The sequence below is a fragment of the Somniosus microcephalus genome, chromosome 1 (assembly GCF_052327205.1).
Source record: "Somniosus microcephalus isolate GS21.2 chromosome 1, FLI_Smic_1.0, whole genome shotgun sequence".
Lineage (NCBI taxonomy): Eukaryota > Metazoa > Chordata > Chondrichthyes > Squaliformes > Somniosidae > Somniosus > Somniosus microcephalus.
The window spans coordinates 441310821-441334436 of record NC_140987.1 but is presented as its reverse complement, the minus strand read 5'-3'; the positions used below and the strand labels follow the sequence as shown (position 1 = coordinate 441334436).

The window sequence follows — 23616 nt, the reverse complement described above, 5'->3', positions numbered from 1 at the left end:
ACTTCTCATTCTTCTAAACTCTAGAGAATATAGGCCTATTCTACTCCATCTCGCCACCTCATATGACAGCCCTCTCATCCCAGAAATCAATCTAGTGAACCTTTGTTGCACCCCCCCTCTACAGCAAGTATATCCTTCCTTGAGTAAGGAGGCCAAAACTGTACACCGTATTCCAGGTGTGGTCTCACCAAAGCCCTATATAATTGCAGCAAGACTTCCTTACTCTTGTACTGCAACCTCCTTGCAATAAAGGCTATCAAACCATTTGCCTTCCTAATTGCTTGCTGTATATGCATGTTAACTTTCTGTGATGCGTGTACAAGGAACCCCAAATCCCTCTGCATAACAACATTGTGAAAGGGAAATCATGTTTGACAAATTTGTTAAGAGTTTTTTGACGATGTACTGTGTACAGTATTGGTCTCCTTATTTAAGGAAGGATGTAAATGCGTTGGAAGCAGTTCAGCGAAGGTTTACTAGACTAATACCTGGAATGGGCGGGTTGTCTTCTGAGGAAAGGTTGGACAGGCTAGGCTTGTATCACTGGAGTTTAGAAGAGTAAGAGGTGACTTGATTGAAACATATAAGATCCTGAGGGGTTTTGATAGGGTGGATGTGGAGAGGATGTTTCTTCTTGTGGGAGAATCTAGAACTAGGGGGTCACTGTTTAAAAATAAGGGGTCGCCCATTTAAGACCGAAATGAGGGGAAATTTCTTCTCAGAGTCATGAGTCTTTGGAACTCTCTTTCTCAAAGGGCGGTGGAAGCAGAGTCTTTGAACATTTTTAAGGCAGAGGTAGATAGATTCTTGATAAGCAAGGGGGGTAAAAAGGTTATCGGGGGTAGGTGGGAATGTGGAGTAATCAGATCAGCCATGATCTTATTGAATGGCGGAGCAGGCTCGAGGGGCCGAGTGGCCTACTCCTGCTCCTAATTCGTATGTTCGTATGTAACTAGCAGGGTAGATAAAGGGGAACCAGTGGATGTAGTATATTTAGATTTCCAAAAGGCATTCGATAAGGTGCCACATAAAAGGTTATTACACAAGATAGGAGCTCATGGGTTTGGGGGTAATATATTAGTATGGATAGAGGATTGGTTAACAGACAAAAAGAGAGTAGGGATAAACTGGTCTTTCTCAGGTTGGCAGGCTGTAACTAGTGGGGCGCAGCAAGGACCAGTGCTGGGGCCTCAGCTATTTACAATCTATATTAATGACCTAGATGAAGGGACTAGAAACATGTAATGTATCCAAGTTTGTTGTTGATACAAAGCTAGGTGGGACAGTAAACTGTGAGGAGAACAAAGAGAGTCTGCAAAGGGATATAGACTAAGTGAATGGGCAGTAAGGTGGCAGGTGGAGCATAATGTAGGGAAATGTAAGGTTATTCACTTTGGTAGGAAGAATAGAAAAAGAATCGTTTTTAAATGGTGAGAAACTTTTAAATGTTGGTGTTTAGAGAGATTTGGGTGTCCTCGTGCAAGAAACACAGAAAGCTAGCATGCAGGTATAGCAAGCAATAAGGAAGGAAAATGGCATGTTGGTCTTTATTGTAAGGGGGTTGGAGTATAAAAGTAAGTCTTGCTACAATTGTACAGGGCCTTGGTGAGATCACACCTGGAGTACTGTGCACAGTTTTGGTCTCCTTCTCTAAGGAAGAATATACTTGCTTTGGAGGCGGTGCAGCGAAGGTTCACTAGATTGATTCCTGGGATGAGGGGGCTGTCCTATGATGAGAGATTGTGTAGAATGGGTCTATACTCTCTGGAGTTTAGAAAAATGAGAGGTGATCTCATTGAAACATACAAGATTCTGAGGGGGGTTGACAGGGTAAATGCTGAGAGGTTGTTTACCCCCGGTTGGAGTGTCTAGAAATAGGGGGCATAGTCTCGGGATACAGGGTCAGCCATTTAAGACTGAGATGAGGAGGAATTCCTTCACTCAGAAGGTTGTGAATCTTTGGAATTCTCTGCCCCAGAGGACTGTGGATGCTGAGTCTTTGAGTAGATTCAAGGCTGAGATCAATAGATTTTTAGACTCTAGGGGAATTGAGGGATATGGAGATCGGGCGGGAAAGTGGAGTTAAGGTGAATGATCAGCCGTGATCTTATTGAATGGTGGAGCAGACTCGAGGGGCCGTATGGCCTACTCCTGCTCCTATTTCTTATGTTCTTAACATTTACTAGTCGCTCACCTTTTTAAAAATATATTCTGCTTTTCCATTCTTCCTACCAAGGTGGATAATTCCACATTTCCTCACATTATGCTCCACCTTCTTGCCCAATCACTTAACCTGTCTATATCCCTTTGCAGCCTCTTTGCGTCCTCCTCACAACTTACTTTCAAACCTAGCTTTGTGTCGTCAGCAAACTTTGATATATTACACTGGGTCCCCTCATCTAAGTCATTGATATAGATTGTAAATAGCTGAGGCTCCAGCACTGATCCTTGCGGCACTCCATTAGTTACACTCTGCCATCCCAAAAATGACCCTTTTATTCCTACTCTCTGTTTTCTGTCTGTTAACCAATCCTCTTGAAGGGTCCTCATGTTCCCTGAGCTTGGGTAAGTGGAGTATGTATCAGTGGGGAGGATGTGCATACGTATTGGGCAGACAGAAATTTAGATGCAGATTTCTCAGCTTCAATCAGAGGCCTTTTAGACAATCTGATGAGTCTCTGCATGAGTCAGATACCCTGGCTAACCAAAATAAGAACATGAGAATTAGGAGCAGGAGTAGGCCATACAAGGGTACCTTGTGGAAAAGAGCATCCGAAGATGTGAGCTAAAACTCCTGAGGGGCACGCATAGTAACCAAGGGTTTAACTGAACTGACTTTTGTCTTTTTCTAATGTTTTGGTCAAAATTTCAATAAGAAATGTATCAAATGTGCATAATAGGTTTAAATTGTTCTGGGAACGGTAGAGGCCATAAATTCAATGTTTTTACTCACAGCAAGTGATGGCTGGTATATTTATTAAAGATTGGCTCGGCAAGGGCACTCAGTTGACTGCAGCCGTTCAATAAGGTGGCTCACCACCGCCTTCTCGAGGGCAACTAGGGATGGGCAATAAATGACTCCCATAACCCAAGAATTATTATTTTTCTTAAAGTCGTGTGATCTTTTCTTGCAGCCACATATTCCACAAAACTTGTATTGATCCATGGCTTCTGGAGCACAGAACCTGCCCCATGTGTAAATGTGACATCCTGAAAGCTCTTGGAATAGAGGTAAGTTATAAATGAGTCTGTTCTATGCCCTAACATACAGCTTGCAAGAAAAAACCGAATAATTACAAGGGCACACAAGCGCCTTTTAAAGATGTGCACACTGAAAAGTAAAGAATGAACTTACAATTATATAGCGCCTTTCACAACCTCAGGATGTCCCAAAGCGCTTTACAGTCAATGACGGACTTTTGAAGTGTAATTGTTGTTGTAATGTAGGAAACGCAGCAGCCAATTTGTGCCCAGCAAGATCCCACAAACAGCAATAAGATAATGACCAGATAATCCCCTTGCCCTCACCTTTCACCCCACCAGCCTCCACATTCAACGGATCATTTTCCACCACCTCCAGCGTGATCCCACCACCAAGCACATCTTCCCCCTCAGTTCCCCGTTCAGCATTCTGAAGGGACCGCTCCCTCCGTGACACCATGGTCCACTCCTCTATCACCCCCAACACCCCTTCCCCTTCGCCCGGCACCTTCCCGTGCAAGCGCAGGAGATGCAACACATGCCCTTTTACCTCCTCCCTTCCCACTGTCCAGGGTCCCAAACACTCCTTCCGGGTGAAACAGCGATTTACTTGTACTTCTTGCAATTTAGTATACTGTATTCGCTGCTCACGATGTGGTGTCCTCTACTTCGGGGAGAGCAAACGCAGATTGGGTGACTGCTTTGCGGAACACCTCCGTTCAGTCCGTAAGGGTGACCCCCGAGCTTCCGGTCGCCTGTCACTTTAATTCTCCGCTCCATTCCAACTCGGACCTCACCGTCCGTGGCCTCTTGCACTGTTCCAATGAAGCTCAACGTAAGCTCGAGGAACAGCACCTCATCTTCCGATTAGGCACTTTACAGCCCTCTGGACTCAACATCGAGTTCAAGAATTTCAGATCCTAACCTCGGCCCCTATCTTTTTTTTCCTGTTTTTTTTCTCTCTCTCACATGGCAGCTGTCTTTCATTCTGCCAGTGCCATTTACACTTCATCTAGAGCCTTTTATTATAGAAATATAGGAGCAGGAGTAGGCCATTCGGCCCTTCGAGCCTGCTCCGCCATTCAATATGATCATGGCTGACCCTGTATCTCAATACCATATTCTCGCGCTCTCCCCATACCCCTTGATGCCTTTTGTGTCTAGAAATCTATCTATCTCCTTCTTAAATATATTAATTGACTTGGCCTCCACAGCCTACTGTGGTAGAGAATTCCACAGGTTCACCACCCTCTGAGTGAAGACATTTCTCCTCATCTCAATCCTAAATGTTCTACCCTGTATCCTGAGACTGTGACCCCTCGTTCTAGACCACCCAGCCAGGGGAAACATCCTCCCTAGCCCTGTCAGAATGTTATATGTTTCAATGAGACCCCCTCTCATTCTTCTAAACTCTAGTGAATAAAGGCCTAGTCAACCCAATCTTTCCTCATACGACAGTCCTGCCATCCCAGGAATCAGTCTGGTGAACCTTCGCTGCACCCCCTCTATGGCAAGTATATCCTTTCTTGGGTAAGGAGAACAAAACTGCACACACTACTCCAGGTGTGGTCTCGCCAAGGCCCTGTACAACTGTAGTAATACATCCTTGCTCCTGTACTCAAATCCTCTTGCAATGAAGGCCAACATACCATTTGCCTTCCTAACTGCTTGCTGTACTTGCATGTTTGCTTTCAGTGACTGGTGTACAAAGACACCCAGGTCCCTCTGTACATCAGCATTTCCCAATCTACAGGTATCCCCATTTAAATAATAATCTACCTTTCTGTTTTTCCTACCGAAGTGGATAACTTCACATTATCCACGTTATACTGCATCTGCCATGTATTTGCCCACTCACTCAACTTGTCTAAATCACCTTGAAGCCTCTTTGCATCCTCCTCACAACTCACAATCCCACCTAATTTCATGTCGTCAGCAAACCTGGAAATATTACTTTTGGTTCCCTCATCGAAATCATTGATTATATATTGAGTAGCTGGGGCCCAAGCACTGATCCCTGCGGTACCCCACTAGTCACCGCCTGCCACCCCGAAAAAGACCCATTTATTCCTATTCGCTGTTTCCTGTCTGTTAACCAATTTTCATTCCATGCCAGTATATTGCCCCCAATCTCATGTGCTTTAATTTTGCACACTAACCTCTTATGTGGGACTTTATCAAAGGCCTTCTGAAAATCCAAATACACCACATCCACTGGTTCTCCCTTATCTATTCTACCAGTTACATTCTCAAAAAACTCCAATAGGTTTGTCGAACATGATTTCCCTGTCATAAATCCATGTTGACTTTGTCTAATCCCGTTGATATTTTCTAAGTTTTGTTTCTTAACTTGTCCCATTACCATCTCCTTTTGCCTTCCTGTCACAGACCTTCCCTTTTGTTCTTTCCTTCCCTGCCCCCACACTTGCTTAAAAACCTGTTCCATCTCCAGCTTTTTCCAGTTCTGACGAAGGGTCATCGACCTGAAACGTTAACTCTGTTTCTCCCTCCACAGATGCTGTCTGACCTGAGTATTTCCAGCATTTTCTGTTTTTTTTATTTCAGATTTTCAGCATCCACAGTACTTTGCTTTAGGAGCAGATAATCTGTTTTAGTGATGTTGGTTGAGAGAAACATTGACCAGGACACCGGGGAGAATGCCCCTGCTATTCTTTGAAGTAGTGACATAGGATCTTTTACATCCACATGAGAAGGCAAACATCTCATCTCATCTGATCTGAAAGACTGTGCAGCACTCCCTCAGCACTGCACTGGAGTGTCAGCCTAGACTATGTGCTCATGTCTCTGGAGTGGGACTTGAACCCACAGCCTTTTGACTCTGAGGCGAGAGTGCTACCCACTGAGCCACAGCTGACACCTTCCTGCACCACCCTTCTGTAGGTCTGCCTATGTGACATTGCTAATTATTACCAAATTGGAGCCCGTTTTGAGCCATTCCCATTAGGACCTGGATTGAGAGTTTCCAAATTTATCTTGCATAGATCCACAGCCTATGAGCATCTGAGTTTCACTGGCCACCTACCTTTTTCTCATATCTGTGCATTGATTTCTACTTGCCACAGATTGACGTAGAAAAGGCCGATGAGACACCGGCACCTGACCAATCATCCAGCAATCTTCAAAGAACTGGGCAGGACACACACACCGAGGTTCCCGAGAGTGCCATTTACACTTTGCCATCTGGTTATGGGCCTGAGCGTGGATTGGATGAATCTCCTGTAACCGAGGATACTCACCATTTCAGTGAGTAGTCATTGGCTCCTGTTAGTCCGGCTAAACTGAGTTTGATTGCCACTCTGAGCATGTGCAGCACATGTGCCCACCGTCTCAATTTTAGTAACCCGCTGTAGGTAAAGTGCATTTTTGGTTTTCAAGGTGCATTAAAAAGACTTGGTACAATATTTTTTGAAATATCTCAAGTACAGGGACGTGTATTCCAGGAAAATATTACATTTAAAAACGTCATGCGCATTTGACAATATTTCCTAACTATCTTAGTACAGATATTTACCTCTTCCCTCTACATAAATATTTGTCTCTGTGCTCTCCCAGGTGAACAACAGCATCTTTTCAACAATGACACTCGCGTGAATTCTCTGTCCGTACATGTTCTGCCTCAGGACAACCCAGCCTATGAAGAGATTGATCTTCAAGATGAAGTAAAATCGTGAATCATCCCAAAGAAGTAAAACCCTGAAAATAAAGCTGACGTGAAGGGAGCGTCTCTTAAATGAACTCTCTTTGTTTAAACAAAGACTTTGGAGTGGCTCACATTCTACTTGTTTTTTTTCTGCAATTTTTTTTTTATGCCAATGTCGAAAAGAAAGATGATTTTTAGATAGCGTAAATACAATGGGCAGCTCGTGATTCGTACTAGTGCTGAAACTCGCAGCACTTCACACAATCGGTGCGGTTAATTTAACTGCCATCTGGTGGCCACAAGGCTGCAGTGAAGGCAAAGACTATTAAACATTATTTTTAACCCACAAGGCTGAGACAATGCAGGTTTGGAGATTGCAGGTTTTCAAACTTTTCTGTGTGGAGGTAGGGGAGGGGAGGTGAGGTGAGGTGGTGTGAGGTTGGGAATGAGGGGGAACAGGCCCCTTAGAAATGGCACTGCGTTCCTGGGGACCTCCTGTTCTGACTCCCCCCCCCCCAAAAAAAGGACCATGTCCTAGGCAAAATAAACATTGCAAAGAAAAATGTTTTTTTGTATCGGTAGACAGCAACAGAAATAGCATGCCAGTAAATCACCAAAACCAGAAGGGCACAGCAATCTAATATCCTAGGACCCCCTGGAGTTACCGTACAATAATCCCATAGGGTCTGAAAGCCCCCAGTTTGAAAACCTACGGCATAAAGTGGAATTCATTTGTTATGGGCCTTTAATCCATTGTCTGCACTCTGCTGACTGCTGCACTAAATTGCACTACACTTTTTGATGAAAATGTGAGCAAAAGGTTAATTGTCGCCCTATTAATATAACTCTGTAATGTAATGAAAGCCTGCGCTGTCTACTGGTGGTGTCGGTCCTGGATAATTGCATCCCTGATATGAAAAGGATCTTTGATTTATCATTCGCATTATGTAAAAGCGGTGTTGCTGGTACATTTCCTGCATGATTAGCGATGCATTTACCAGTATTCTACTTCACTGAAAGCAATAGCTCATCTTTTCATACTTTTTAATTTTTTGTTCAATTCTGAAGTAATGAAATGGTTGACTTTTTAAAGGCAAGTTGCTCATCTATTTTCAGGGTCCTAAAACAAACTGAACATGCTGTCCAATATAAACGAGACCTCTACAGCAGTTGCCTTTAATCAAACCTTGTGATCGAAGAACTTTTTCTATGAACACAAAATGCATACAGAATTGGCTTCCTTTATGCAAATTAGTTGGTTTTTCTTTAAAAAAAAAGAGCAATCCTCTTAACCTTCAATAAAGTAAATCTATTTTGGAGATAAAACACGTTTGTGGCTATTTTATTTGAAGACATTTAGTGATTAGTTAATACTGTCGAACAAAAACAAAAGGGAAGCAAAACCTGGGAAAGGAGGATGTTCACAAGCCGAGTGAGGCATAGGTCAGCAGCCCCAGACACTGCAATGGAGACTTTGCAACTGGCCAGATTTTTCTATCAGTTTCCAAAGCCTACTTGAGACTAATTCTTCAACTTCCAAAGATTAGTTCTTCTTCATGAATAGGCAGGGGAATGAAAACTGTATTTTATGCACCTGGTTGCAGATTGCAGAGCTCCTGGAGGGGAGATGCTAAGAGAGAGTGGGATCTATTTTAGATTAACTTCTAAATCTTTTTTAATTCTACTTCCACAGCTGCCTTACTTTATATCGAGCTTTTATAGTCCTTCCACAAAATTGAATGGAAGCCGTTGTATTGGGTGGCGAGCATTTTGTGCAGCCCGTCCCCTTTTTAAAAGCGAAGCGAGTCCTTTACGTACTTGCCCAGTGATGTGTCCCAGTTGGTTTTTGTTTTTTTCGTAGTAGGATCTCCCGGATTCACGGCTGATAATCCCAGCCTCTGCGAATTGCCCTCCTGGATCCAGTGCTCCTCCCGTGAGGGAGAGGTGCTTGGAGCGGAGCTGGAAAACCCAATCAGTCAAAACCCCGTGCTTATTGAAGTTCCAGCATAGCAAACAGCTCCTGCTCTGTATTACTTTGGTAGGCTGAGATTCCACTAGATTGATACTTCCTTAGACAGGAGTACAACAAGAGCAACTACACTAGTTTCGTGGTGTTTCTTCCCAGTAATAACAACAAAGTCCATCTGGTGCCCACCACTGATTGATTTTTTTTTTCCCAATAGGACTGTTGTAGTTGCTTTGTTTTTCAGACATCAAGAGAATAAAATTGCTCCCCTCAATTAATCACGCAACACAATGAACCGTGCATGCACTCGAGGTGCAGGCCACGAAGATCCACTTAACTGATTACAATAAAATAGCGTGTTCTATTTTTTTTAATGAATTTAGTCTTTTTAGTGCAATACAGAACAACCCTTCCAAGTATCAGTTTCTTAGGAAATGCAGCGAGATTCAACAAAAACAAAATACTTACACATGAGTTGCATTTCTATTGAACTGACCAGAAATCGAACATCTCAAAGAATGTTTCTTTCTTCATGCAAGTGTGTTTAACCCCAGCAATTTTAGAAGGAAGTTTTGGTTCCAATATTTTGACTTCATATTGCCCTGTGCTTGCTGGCTAATTTCAGCAGATGCCCATCACTGTGACCAGGGAACGTTCAGTCCATAGCACCCTTCCCCACTCTTACACAAAGTCAAGATCTACCCCAGTGTTTCACCATCTGTTCCACGCTGCTGCTGCTGCTGCTTCCCTTTCCCTCTCCCTACTTCCAGTTGTGCAGCTACAAATCTTAATTTTTAAGCATGGCACTGTTGATTTGGCCTTACTGGAAGATCACTTCTAAAATGGTTGCAAGACCTAGTAGAAAATAGATCACTCCGCTCCCCGAGAGGTTGCCAAATTCTTTTTTTTCCCCAATTGGTGTTATTTTAACATCGGCGGTAACCCACTTAAAATAATTGGGTTCACGCCAGTGTTAGAGTGCCAATGCGAGAACGAAACAACAGGCGCACAAGTGATGCACGAAGAGTCTACTTGTGTCCCAGAGAACATGAGAATATCCAATTCAACGAGGCAGCGAAGAATAATTTGAGTGGGTAGCTTTCTGCTGTGTTGGCCATTGTTTTTTTGGATACCTTTTTAAAAAAAAAAAAATAATAATAATAATAAATAAATAAATACCTGATTGCTGTGGCTGGAGCTGGAATACTGTTGGATAGAACCTTGCCCATCTAAAAGTTCCAGCTCCCACCATCCATCATTAACTCCTACCAAAGCTACTGTTTGTCTTTAACCCCATGTTAATCGAGAGTCACTGGGGGACCATTCCAACTAAATCGATGGAGAGTCAAATCGGGTGGGATGTTAAAATCACCCCCCACCCCGCCCCACCCCACCCCACCCGTTTCTTGTAGTCAATGTACCTCTCTATATAATGTTTTGAAGTTATTTTTTTGAATGTAGAAGATTCAAAGGCCTTAAATACTTATTAAAATCACATTTTAAAGCAATATGCAATATTCTTCATATTAATCACATGCACTTTATTTAGGGAACTTAAATGATTGTTTTTGTTTTGCCGCCTTGGGTGAGCTTAAATGAGAATGTTACAGCTGGTATCCTGCAAACCTGACTTCTCAAAGGAATTTAAATGGAACTTAATGGGTTTATTTTACACAGGGCATTTAAAAAAATTAAGGGAGAGATAAGCATTTGTACTAGAACTTTCTGTGTGAGAATTTGTTGTACATATGATTTAAAACAAATCATTTATATTGTAAGAATTCCTGTAGCAAACTGTAAATAAATTTGATGTTCTAATAAACGGTGTACTGTTTTTAAATGAATCTCTCCTGGAAAAATTACTGAAATAATCAGGATATCGGTGCCTCACTGGGTTAAAATATTAAATGCTAAGTTGTTCCATCTTCTATACCAGTGCTGTGTGGATTTTATTTTTCAAATTGCATTTGTACTACTAATTATAATCTGCTACATCATACTGTGCATGTGTCAATGGTGAAGAAAAAGAAAAGACTTGCATTTCTGTAGTACCTTTCATGACCACTGGACGTCCCAAAGCGCTTTACAGCCAATTAAGTTATTTTTGGAGTGTAGGGTGCGATTTTGCCAGCCATGGGGAGGCGTGTATGGAGGCGGGACTGCTGGGAAAATGGCAGAATTTGGGGGCGGGTGCCCAACCCGCCCCCATGCCATCTTACCAGGAGGCGGGTAGCCCTTCCGCGCCGGGTCCCGTCTCCATGGAGACGGGAAGGGGAATAGTACCAAAAACTTCTGACAGATGAAACGTCATACGCTGACATTCTCTCTAACCGGCTTTCCCTTAATTGGCCACGGTCAATTGTGGGTTGGCCACAAATCGATGGAGGCGGGACATCGACCCGCCAAGCAGCAGTCCCGCTTCCAACGCGCCCCATTGGCAAAATCACCCCCGTAGTCACTGTTGTAATGTAGGAAAAGCGGCAGCCAATTTGTGCACAGCAAGCTCCCACAAACAGCAATGTGATAATGACCAGATGATCTGTTTTTTAGTGATGTTAGTTGAGGGATAAATATTGGCTAGGAAACCGAGGATAACTCCCCTGCTGCTCTTCGAAATAGTGCCATGAGATCTTTTACATCCACCGGAGAGAGCAGACGGGGCCTCAGTTTAACGTCTCCGAAAGACGGCACCTCCGACAGTGCAGCACTCCCTCAGCACTGCACTGGAGTGTCAGCCTGGATTTTTGTGCTCAAGTGTCTGGAGTGGGACGATGAAACCACAACCTGTTGACTCCGAGGCGAGGGTGCTACCCACTGAGCCACAGCTGACACTTCATCAGATGGACTGGAGTTGATGCACAGATTTCTCTCCAGTCACAATTTTTAACAACAGAACTATCATGGGGCAAGATCAGGGCATTTGGTCCATCTGCAGAGCCAGATTAATCCCATCAATTGCCCTGTCCTATAAACAATTTTTGCAGTCCTGGTCTTTCAAGTACATATTATAGCTAAACAACAGGCCAGAGCACCAGTTGTGTACAAAAGCATATACAGGAAACTTTTTTTTATCCGGCACCGACGTGATGCCAGTTCATCAAAAATTCCGGATAACCGAAAGCTATAGTAAAAGATACGGAGCTCTCAACAAACCATGTTGCTTAGCAACAGGTTCAGAACAATGGCCACAAGTTCCAAGCGTCTCTGTAGCTTAGCAACAGCTGCAGCCACACCCTTGCACAGCAACAGATGGAGGAAGGCAAGTAATAAAACTTACCTGAACCTACTCCTGAATTTTGCCGGTTAACCGAGATTTCCGGTTATTTAGGTGCCGGTAAATCGAAAGTTTCCTGTAGCAATCAGAAATAATCCCAGAAAACCTATTTGGCGGTAGATGAAGTTTAGTGGAACACCAATGAAAGAACATCTGTCTAATTAAAAGCTCTGCCTGCGTAGCATCACACTCTTAAAAGGATCACTCTTTTGGGCATTACAGGCCTGTAGGGCAAAAATGAATGATTGGCTGAAATGAACACTTGCCTTTTAAGTTACCAATTGTAGAATCGAGAGCACAGATACAGCCCAACTGATCTATAGGCCTAGAAATTCAGTGGGCTGCGCCACCAGTTAGCGCCCAAAGAGGGCACTCAGTGGCTTTAGCGCCACTGGCCACACCTCCCGCGATATTTAGCAGGGCGCTAATGGCGGCGTTAGCTTGTAGCGCTGCGCCGCCACCGATGACGTCATCGGTGTGCGCAGCGCCCCGCTCCCGCCCCGATCACCATATTTGGTCGCGCCCGCCTCTTTAACGCCGGTCGCAAATCGCGACCGGGTTACAGGGCCTACCTGTGCCGGCAGCGGCGCAAGTTAAGGTGGAGGTGCGGGGCGGCCACTTTTTCAGCGGCCGCCTGCCAGCACCTCCGTCCCCGGCCTCCTAAACCCCCCCCCCCCCCGCGGCATTGCCGGCTGTTTCCCGAGAGCCCGGCACTTCTCCTTGGTGCCGGGCTCATTTGCCGGCACTCGCGAGCGGAGATCGCGCTGTTGCAGGCACCTCCCCCTTAACAGTGGGAGGAAGGCCTGCAGTACCGCAGCGTGCGGCGCTGTGGCCCTTAGTGCGGCGATATTCAGGGTGAGCGGGGCGCGGGGAGCCTCGAGTAGCAGCCCGCTTCCGTTTGGGGCGCTGAAACTGAATATCGGGATGGCGCAAGTGGCTCCGCTCGCAGCGGTAATTCCGGCGCCCAGGCGAGCTTGGCGCCCCAAACGGCGCCCAACTGAATTTCTAGGCCATAGTGTGTGTTTATACTCCACTCGAGCCTCTTCCCCCTTAAATTGACTGCCCACACTGCTACCTATTCCCTTCTCCATCATGTATGCATCAAGCTTCTTTTTAAATGTTCAACGCTATCTGTTTCAATCATTCCATGTGGCAGCGAGTTCCACACTCCCACCACTCTGTGTAAAGAAAACCCTCTTAAGCTTTTTATTTGATCTGTTAGTGACTATTTTGTATGCCCCCTTGTTTTGGACTCATCCACAAGTGGAAACAGTTTCTCCATGTCTATCCTATTGAACCCCCTTCATAATTTTAAAGATGTCTAGCAGATCTATTTTCTAGTGAAAAGAGCCCAAGCCTGCTCAGTCTTTCCTGATAGTTCCATTTTCTCAATTCTGGCAACATCCATGTAAATCTTTTTCTGCACTTTCTCCAGTGCTTCAACATCCTTTTTGTAGTGTGGAAACCAGAAGTGCACACAGTACTCCACAAGTGTGGTCCCGCCAAGATTCTGTGTCCCCAATTCTATCGCAGGACGGAATTGATATGTGCGAGGGACCTAGGCCAGCAACAAGCTCACACGTCGATGCCCAGAGAGTTTTCAACTCCCGGGCCTCATTTTAATATTCAGGCACTGACTCCTGTCCAAACCCAGAAGGAATTGCTGCCTGGCTGATGGGCGGGAGTGAGATTTTGGGCGGCAGGAGACCGCCTGTGGGAACGATCCCCACAGTCAGGTAAGTGGTGTGATTACATTACATAGAATATACGGCACAGAAACAGGCCATTCAGCCCAACCAGTCCAGGCCGGAGTTTATGCTCCACTCAAGCCTCCTCCCGTCTTTCCTCATCTAACTTATCGGCACAATCCCTATTTCCTTCTCCCTCATATGCTTGTCTAGCCTCCCCTTAAATGCATCTATACTATTCGCTTCAACCACTCCCTGTGGTAGCGAGTTCCACATTCTCACCACTCTCTGGGTAAAGACGTTTCTTCTGAATTCCCTATTTGATTTCTTGGTGACTATCTTATATTGATGGCCTCTAGTTATGCTCTTCCCCACAAGTGGAAACATTCTCTCTGTATCTACTCTATCAAAACCTTTCATAATTTTAAAGACCTCTATTAGGTCACCCCTCAGCCTTTTTTCAAGAAAAAGGAGACCCAGCCTGTTCATCCTTTCCTGATATGTATACCCTCACATTTCTGGTATCATCCTTGTAAATGTTCTCTGCACCCTCTCCAGTGCCTCTATGTCCTTTTTATAATATGGCGACCAGAACTGCACGCATAAGTGTGGTCTAACCAAGGTTCGATACAGGTTTAGCAAAACTTACCTACTTTTCAATTCTATACCTCTAGAAATAAACCCTAGTGCTTGGTTTGCTTTTTTTTATGGCCTTGCTAACCTGTGTCGCTACTTTTAGTGATTTGTGTATTTGTACTCAGAGATCCCTTTGTTCCTCTATCCCACCCAGACTCGCACCCTCCAAGTAATAAGTGACCTCCTTATTCTTCCTACCAAAATATAATACCTCACATTTATCTATGTTGAAATTCATTTGCCAATTATATGCCCATTCTGCAAGTTTATTAATGTCCTCCTGTAATTTGTTGCAGTTCTCCTCAGTATTGACTATCTCCCCCCAATTTGGTGTCATCCATAAATTTAGAAATTGTGTTTTTGATTCCAAAGTCTAAATCATTAATGTAAATTGTGAACAACAGTGGTCCCAGCACTGATCCTTGTGGAACACCGCTACCCAACTTCTGCCACTGTGAATAGCTACTCTTTCCCCCTACTCACTGCTTTCTGTCTTGAAGCCAGCTAGCTATCCATTCTACTACTTGTCCCCTGACTCTGAATTCTCTGACCTTGTTCATCAGTCTATTATGGGGTACCTTATCGAAGGCTTTTTGAAAATCTAGATAAATTACATCTACTGCATTACCCTTGTCTACTCTCTATTATCTCTTCAAAAAATTCAGTGAGGTTGGTCAAGTAAGACTTTCCCTTTTGAAATCCATGCTGACTATTCCATATTTTTACGGTTTCTAGATGTTCTTCTATTTTCTCCTTTAGTAGAGATTCCATTATTTTTTCTACCACTGATGTTAAGCTGACTGGTCTATAGTTCCCTGGACATAGAAACATAGAAGATAGGAGCAGGAGTAGGCCATTCGGCCCCTCGAGCCTGCTCCGCCATTCAATGCGATCATGGCTGATCATCCAATTTCAGTACCCGGTCCCTGCTTTCTCCCCATACCCCTTGATCCCTTTAGCCTTAAGAAATATATCTATCTCCCTTCTTAAATATAGGTATTAAATAAGTATGTGGGCACCCAGAGGTGATCGCAATCGGGGGAGGACAGGCTACCCGGAGCAAGGGCCGAGTTCTCCTAATGGGTCCCAGGGGAGCACGTATGTTCCTCCTGGCCCACAAGGAAACTTTTTTTTTTAACCTTACTCATCTGGCCCTCGATCCAGCTCCTGGCAGGTTTGGCCTTGTGGGCAAGCCACCACTGCTCCCTTGCTCAGACCTTTGGGTTAAAATAGCAGATGCAGGAAGGATGTTCCCGATGGCTGGGGAGTCCAGAACCAGGGGGCACAGTCTAAGGATAAGGGGTTGGACGTATTCTGGCCGCTCGAGGATGGACGTGTCGGGCGACCAATGGCGAGAGTGTGGGGGCGAGGCAGTGGGAGGCAGGCGGTCAAAGAAACACAGAAACACAGACATAGAAAATAGGAGCAGGAGTAGGCCATTCGGCCCCTCGAGCCTGCTCCGCCATTCAATGAGATCATGGCTGATCATCCAAATTCAGTACCCTGTCCCTGCTTTCTCCCCATATCCCTTGATCCCTTTAGCCTTAAGAAATATATCCAACTCCTTCTTGAATATATTTAATGAATTGGCCTCCACTGCCCTCTGTGGCAGAGAATTCCACTGGTTCACCACTCTCTGGGTGAAGAAATTCCTCCTCATCTCTGTCCTAAATGGCCTACCCCTTATCCTTAGACTGTGACCCCTGGTTCTGGACTCCCCGACCATCAGGAACACCCTTCCTGCATCTAGTCTGTCCACTCCTGTTAGAATTTTATAAGTTTCAATGAAATCCCCTCTCATTCTTCTAAACTCCAGCGAGTATAAGCCCAATCGACCCAATGTCTCCTCATACGTCATTCCTGCCATCATGTGATGAAACCTCTAGGCATACGTCCACCCAGAGTTGGCAACCCCTACCTGGCGTTCAACTTAACCTACAAAATAGAGACAGAAAACGCTGGAAATACCCAGCAGGCCAGGCAGCATCGGTGGAGAGAGAAACGGAGTCAATGTTTCAGGTCGGTGACCTTTAGGTTTTGTGTTTTTTCTGTTGCTCTTGAGTTCCTCCACCCTTCTCTAGCTCAAAGGCCTAGCCACCCAAACTGTATCCATTCCTTTCATCATTTTAAACTCCTCTTGCTGCAGTTGTACAGGGCCTTGGTGAGACCACACCTTGAGTATTGTGTGCAGTTTTGGTCGCCTTATCTGAGGAAGGATGTTCTTGCCATGGAGGGAGTTCAGCGAAGATTCACCAGACTGATACCTGGGATGGCAGGAATGACGTATGAGGAGAGATTGGGTCGATTGGGCTTGTACTTGCTGGAGTTTAGAAGAATGAGAGGGGATCTCATTGAAACTTATAAAATTCTGACAGGACTGGACAGACTAGATGCAGGAAGGCTGTTCCTGATGGTCGGGGAGTCCAGAACCAGGGGTCACAGTCTAAGGATAAGGGGTAGGCCATTTAGGACAGAGATGAGGGGAAATTTCTTCACCCAGAGAGTGGTGAACCTGTGGAATTCTCTACCACAGAAGGCAGTAGAGGCCAATTCATTAAATATATTCATGAAGGAGTTAGATATATTTCTTAAGGCTAAAGGGATCAAGGGATATGCGGAGAAAGCAGGGACAGGGTACTGAATTTGGATGATCAGCCATGATCGTATTGAATGGTGGAGCAGGCTCGAGGGGCCGAATGACCTACTCCTGCTCCTATCTTCTATGTTTCCTCAATCATATCACCTCAAAGTTTCACTTCGCCAATGAAAAAAGCCCAATGCCTTGATCCTATCTTGATAGCTAACATCGGTAGAATTTCCTATCATGCGAGCTATCCTTCTCTGAGCCGCAATATCCTCCACTACAGTATCCCAGCTGCAGTCGTCTCAAGGCCGTGTGCACAAATAGACCTGTGGTTCATCTACAATCAGGCTTCAACGAATAGAGACTTGCATTTCTATAGCGCCTTTCACGACCACCGGACGTCTGAAAGCGCTTTACAGCCAATGAAGTACTTTTGAAGTGGAGTCACTGCTGTAATGTGGGAAATGCGGCAGCCAATTTGAGCACTGCAAGCTCCCACAAACAGCAATGTGAAAGTGTCCAGATAACCTGTTTTTGTTATGTTGGTTGAGGGATAAATATTGGCCGGGACACCGGGGATAGCTCCCCTGCTCTTCTTCGAAATAGTGCCGTGGGACCTTTTATGTCCACCTGAGAGAGCAGAGGGTGCCTCAATTTAATGTCTCATCCGAAAGACGGCACCTCCAACAGTGCGGCACTCCCTCAGCACTGCACAGAAATCACAGAAACCCCACAGTGCAGATAGAGGCCATTTCGGCCCATCGAGCCTGCACCGACACATATCCCACCTGATCCCCGTAACCCTGTAACCCCTACACCAACACATATCCCACTCTATCCCCGTAACCCCACGTATTTAATCCCCCTAACACTAAGGGTCAATTTATCATAGCCAATCAACCTAACCCGCACATCTTTGGACTGTGGGAGGAAACCGGAGCACCCGGAGGAAACCCACGCAAACACGGGGAGAATGTGCAAACTCCACACAGACAGTCACCTGAGGCCGGATTCGAACCCGGGTCCCTGGCGCTGTGAGGCAACAGTACTAACCACTATGCCACCGTGCACTGGAGTGTCAGCCTAGCTTTATGTGCTCAAGTGTCTGGAGTGGGACTAAAAGAAAGGGTGGAGCAAAAAAAGGCTGATTGATAACAATTTTAGGATGTAAAGTTGCTCTGAACGCCCCAGTAACGAAACAATCATATTCTCAAAAGACTTAGTATTACAATCCGAAACGGCTCCATCAAATGAAGGCTTAACTGCAGTCTCCACCTTGTGGGCCAGAGAGGATTGTACATATACATTCATCGCATCACCTGACACAAACAATGAAAGCTAGGTGACCACATTGACTGTTCTCTCGGTTGCAGGAATGAAAACAGATGAGGTAAAGAATCTTGACACGACGTAGCAACTGGCAAGAGTTGGGATTATTCCAATTGCTATTGCACATGATCCATGGTGCAACTGGCACAATTTAAATGCTGTTGACACTGGTTACAGCCTGATATTTGGCCCAGAAATTCGGGTCTCCACAGGTGAGTACACATGGGGTACTCACCCGTAGGCCCAATGGAAGTGCCGGTTTCCTGCATGCACTGCGCATGCGCGGGAAACCGGCACTTCCATTCCCCTGAAAGAAGGGGTTCAGAAGTCAAACACGTGTGCCGGAGAGGCTGCGCGTGCACGTCGAACTTCCGTTTTTTTTGCAGGTTTCTCTGGGAGGGTAAGTCTCCAGCAGTTACACTTTTAAAAAGCAGGTGCAAGGCCCTTCTTTTTACAAGGTAAGTGGTGAATTAATTAAAATTAAAACATTTTTTCCACAGGTTTATTATTTTTAAATACTTTAAAGAAAGATAAGTTTATTTTTTGCCCCATTAGAAAATGTAATTAATATTATCAAAAATTTAAATTATTGTTTAAAATAGTTATTTCATGTAATTTATAGTTATTTTAAAAATGTGATATTTAAAAAAAAAATTATTTGAAGATTTAGTGATGTTTTGGGGCTTATAGTATTTATAGGTTTAACAGGTCTTCCTGTCAAACTTATGAATGAAGCAGTCCCTGCTACCATTGGCTCTCCATGGCCCATGTGATCCCAGGGGACACATCAAACTAACTGCGCCCCTGGGATATGCAAGCACTGCGCGCCGGCAGTTGGAGGAGGCCCAGGATCGGAATCCCATGCGGACCCACAGCTAAACGGCCGGCGCGCTAGGTAAGTGCAGGTCGGGGGCTTCCCGCGGGTGTAAGCCCCCGACCCGAATTTCTGGGCCATTACTCCAGATATTGACCATCCATCCAAAAATGGCTGGGCAAAAGTAACAATGGTAACTGCGGAGTAGTTCTATTAACCCACTCAGTGTCAATTCATGACAATTCTTGGGTTTTTGTTTGCTTGAAGTATTTCTGGTGTAATTTGTAGCATCTTGCTTGTAAGATGCAATGTTTTGTTCCAAAAATGGTCCAAGAATAGGTTGCATAATGTGCACAAGTGTGAACCCTTTCAGCTGGCCTTGCCCATCTCCTAGTGGATGGTGATGAACTGGGCAGTAATGGGGGAGGCTGGAAGAAAATTACCATTCACGGCACAGGTTGTGAGGGTGCCGGTCAGTTCCTTCAGTAACCCCTAGATGGCACCTTCACTGGTTGGTTTTCCTTTGTTAATTGTTTTTAGTCTCCTGTGTTTATTACTTAACTGCCTTTTATCTGGTTTATTGGTTTCACCTGTTTTTGCTTGTATTTAAATTCTGTGGTTTCATCCCTCTGGGCTCAGTCCTGACAAGGGAGTTAGTCTTGACAAGGTGCTCTGTCTTGACTAGGTGCTTGCCTTGACAAGCTGGTTGCCTTAGTGGTTGCTTGTCTTGAGCTCCTATGTCTATAACTGTTTATCTGTGTTATGTTTTGCTTGTATTTAAGTTCTGTGGTTCTTCCCTTTGTTCTCGGTCTTGACAAGGTGCTGACAAGTTGCTCAGTCTTGATAAGGTGCTCAGTTTGGACAAGCTGGTTGCCCTGTGGTAGCTTGTCTTGAGCTCAGTCTTGACAAGCCGGTTGCCTCACGGTAGCTTGTCTTGAGTTCCTATCTTGACAAGCCGGTTGCCCTGGGGTAGCTTGTCTTGAGCTCAGTCTTGACAAGCCAGTTGCCTCACGGTAGCTTGTCTTGAGTTCCTATCTTGACTAGCCATTTGCCTATGTGGTAGCTTGTCTTGAGCTCCTATGTTTTGTAACTGTTTACCTGTGTGATTCTAGTAAAGTACTGTTATTTAAGACTGCATATCTGCTTCTCGCCTCGTCTGTCTGCACTTGGGTCCAGAACCAGCCTTGCCCGGACAGCATGGCCCCATGTCTACACGGCCCCGTGACAGCAACCCTGACACAGGTACAACAAAGTTCAGCCACACTATAACCGTGTGGTGCAAAGTGCTTTTACTTCATACTGATGGTGCAGTTATAGGGCTCGATTTTGCCATTGGGGGTGGGCTGGGGGCGTGTCAGGTGGAAATCGTGTCAGGAGCCTGACTCCGATGTGAAGTGGGACAAAAGTGCGATTTTGCCCTAATTGGGCACTTGATTTCCAGCGTGTGGAAACCCCTGGCCCAATGAGTCTTTTCATACAGAAACTCGCCTCCGATGACGTCATCAATGCTGCTGGATTTAAGGCCTGCAAGCAGCCTTGCCTCTTTTTCAGCCTTTAAACTTTATGCCCATTGTTCTGAGTGCTTCCTTCACCAATTATGTCCACCAGTAGACCAAAGTGTGCTCCAAGATTCGACAAGGCCCTCCCTCCAAGCTCTGGTGGAGGGAGCAAGAGCAAATAAGGAGGTGCTCTTCCCTTCCTCAGGGAGGAAAAAGCCTCCCCAGCAGACTAAAGTTGTGTGGCTGCAAGTGGCCCAAGTGGTAAACACAATTTCTATGTGCAGCAGAACCTGGCTGCAGTGCAGGAAGAGGTTTCATGACCTTCTCCGCACAGGAAAAGTGAGTATGACTTGCCCATCACCCTCAATCTGATCCCCATCGCCTCTCCTCACCAGCACTCTGCTTTGCCAACCTCTTCCTCCACATCCCACTTGACCCTTACATCACTGCATCTTTACCCATTCCCTCTCTCTCTATGGTCACATTCACTTAACTATTCCACCATGCAACCCTCACACTCCCTATCACTGTGATGCAATGACAACAACTTACAACACACAGGGAGGGCCCTTTGTCTCCTTCTAAGCATCTATGCTATGGATTCTCTACACTCACTCCTTCATTCTCACTCAAACTCCACTTGTGTCCCTCATTGCAGGAAAAGAGAGCCCACAATAAGAGGGAAAGAGCGAGGACAGGAGGAGGGCCACCCTCAGTAGCCCAGCTCACCACTTCCGAGGAGGCGGCCCTGGAGATCACCGGAGTGGAGGACGATTCGCAAGTGGGGGACGGACAGACAGGCGCATCACAGCAAGCTGGTGACAGAATAGTTTTGCATCTCTCTCATTGACATTGAATGAGTGACTGATAATGAATCTGATGCTCTAACAGGTTGACTTATGATCATCTGCACAATTCAATGAACATGCAACCTTTACCTCACATCTCTAACTCTTTGAGCCTCAAGACTCCTCAGAGGAAGCTGCAACCTCTGAGGGCGCAGCATCAGCAAAATTCAGCGCACCCAACACCAGCGCAGACACTCACACCTCGGTGGGACCTTTGGAACATAGAGTAGTGTTGTCACCTGGTGTATCACAGCTCACAAGTGAGCGTCAGCAGATGGTGGAGACAGGGACAGCAGTGGAGAGTCCTCATCGGAGGGCGCAGGACTCTGCCAGCTCGGCTCAGCTGCATGTCAACCCTGTGCCTCCAGGTCCATCCAGAAGGAGAGCGGTGCTGGAACTCCGGGAACTGGTGCAGGAGTCTCTGGCAGGTTTTGTCTCCAGGGTCACTGCGAGTGTGGAGTGAATGGAGGAGTCCATCGCGAACATGAGCAGAGCCTTTGTGGAGGCATTGGCGCATGAACGCATCACCACGGAAAGGATGGCAACCTCCATGGAAAGGATGGCTACCTCCGTGGTAAGGCTGGCTACCATAGAGGAGAGAATGGCTACAGTAGAGGAGAGGATGGCTACGGCCATGGAGCAGCTTAGTCGCCAGGGTATTAAAAACATGGTCATTGTTCAGAATAGACTGACATCTCTTGAGGAGCGATGGTCAGCTATTGAGCATAGAAACCAGACCTTCATGGAAGTCCTGTGGAGTAGGACTTCCACTGCAGAAACGGGTCCTCATGGCCCCCCCTGAAGTGCAGCAAGGTGCTGTCAAGCCACTTGCTAGCTCTGAAGTGGGGCTGATCCATGAGAGGGATGTTGGTGGCAGACAACAAGGAAGTGGGGGCTCCTCTCCAAGCGCTCACACAACCATGCCAATGCAAAGCCCTCGGTCAGAGCCCCACCAGAGTCTTCACCCAACTGAGATGGGCGTCTCATCCCCTGCACAGCCGCAGGAGCAGCAGACTGTGGCCGAGCCCTCACAGGTTCACAACCCCAGAGGACGGCCGCCAAAGGTGTTGAGACAGGCGCAGCAAGAAAGTGAGCAAGGGGCCACCACATCTGCTGAAGCCACAAGGGAAGCACCACGTAGGAGCATGCGTAAGAGGAAGATAAAGCACAAGTAGTCACAAGGGTAGTCACTTGGGTGTTCTGTTGTATTGATTTTTGATAAGCCATCCTTGAATTGTTATGATAAACAGATTAGATGGCAAACTGTTGAAGTTGTGGTCTGTGTCGTTTCGCATTTAGGGCTTAGCAATTGTCAGTATGGTGGTCAGAGCGATAGGAGTCCATAGGTTCTTGTCCATTGTCGATGCTCTGGTAAGAAGGTACGAGGCAAAAGTGTTTGATTGTGCAGGCTAAGCAAATCTGGCCAACCTGAATGCATCCCTTGCATCCCGGGCAGCAATGTGGTCACGCGCTGGCACCTTCTGGCCTGTGCAGCTTCAGGTGGGTGAGCAGCAGCTTGGCGCTCCTGTTGTTGCTCCTGCTGTTGGTGGTGCTGTTGTTCAGGGTCTGTTGCTGCCGCGGCTGGTCTTTGTCCGAATCTGATATCCAGGAGGAAAGGAAATAAATGGTCGCCATGCTTCTGGTAATCACCTCGGTTGAGGAAGCGCTCAGTCTAGGTGGGGAGAGGGGTTTCCCAGGAGGTGTCAGGCTCCAAACTTCCACAACAATGAGTAGGCCTGCTAAAAGTTCCCCCAGACCTGAGACAACAAAGTTCTGCCACCTGCAAATGATCATTGGTGAAAACTCCTTTTTAATGGCGGAGCTACAGCTGTGAGTAAGCAATTCACTTGCGAGGCCGCCAGGATTAACTGGCGTGTTCCAGAGGAGACGTGCAGAATGGGGGAAATGTGTTAAAATCAGAAAGGCCTCTCAAAATGGGATTGTGATAATAATAATAACTTCCGGGAAGTTATGTCATCACTTCCTGTGAACTGTGAACTATGAACTGTGTACATACCTCACTTCCTGTCATATGTCACTTCCTGTTGGACTGGTATAAATACTGGTCTGTTCAGTATTGTAAGAGGCTTCTACCAGAAGCATGGTAAAGACCTCT

General features: G+C 45.8%; 1 protein-coding gene across 2 annotated transcripts in view; it reads left to right on the top strand.

Annotated features, from left to right (window-relative positions):
• rnf128b (ring finger protein 128b) overlaps positions 1 to 10756 on the top strand; it is a 182854-nt gene extending 172098 nt beyond the window's left edge. For both annotated transcript variants that reach the window (XM_086001738.1, XM_086001731.1), the window contains exons 5-7: positions 3135 to 3231; positions 6285 to 6465; positions 6775 to 10756. In XM_086001738.1, the coding sequence (XP_085857864.1) occupies positions 3135 to 3231; positions 6285 to 6465; positions 6775 to 6893 (397 nt within the window). In that variant the 3' untranslated portion in view covers positions 6894 to 10756. The remainder of the gene's footprint in view (positions 1 to 3134; positions 3232 to 6284; positions 6466 to 6774) is intronic.
• The last annotated feature ends 12860 nt before the right edge of the window (positions 10757 to 23616 follow it).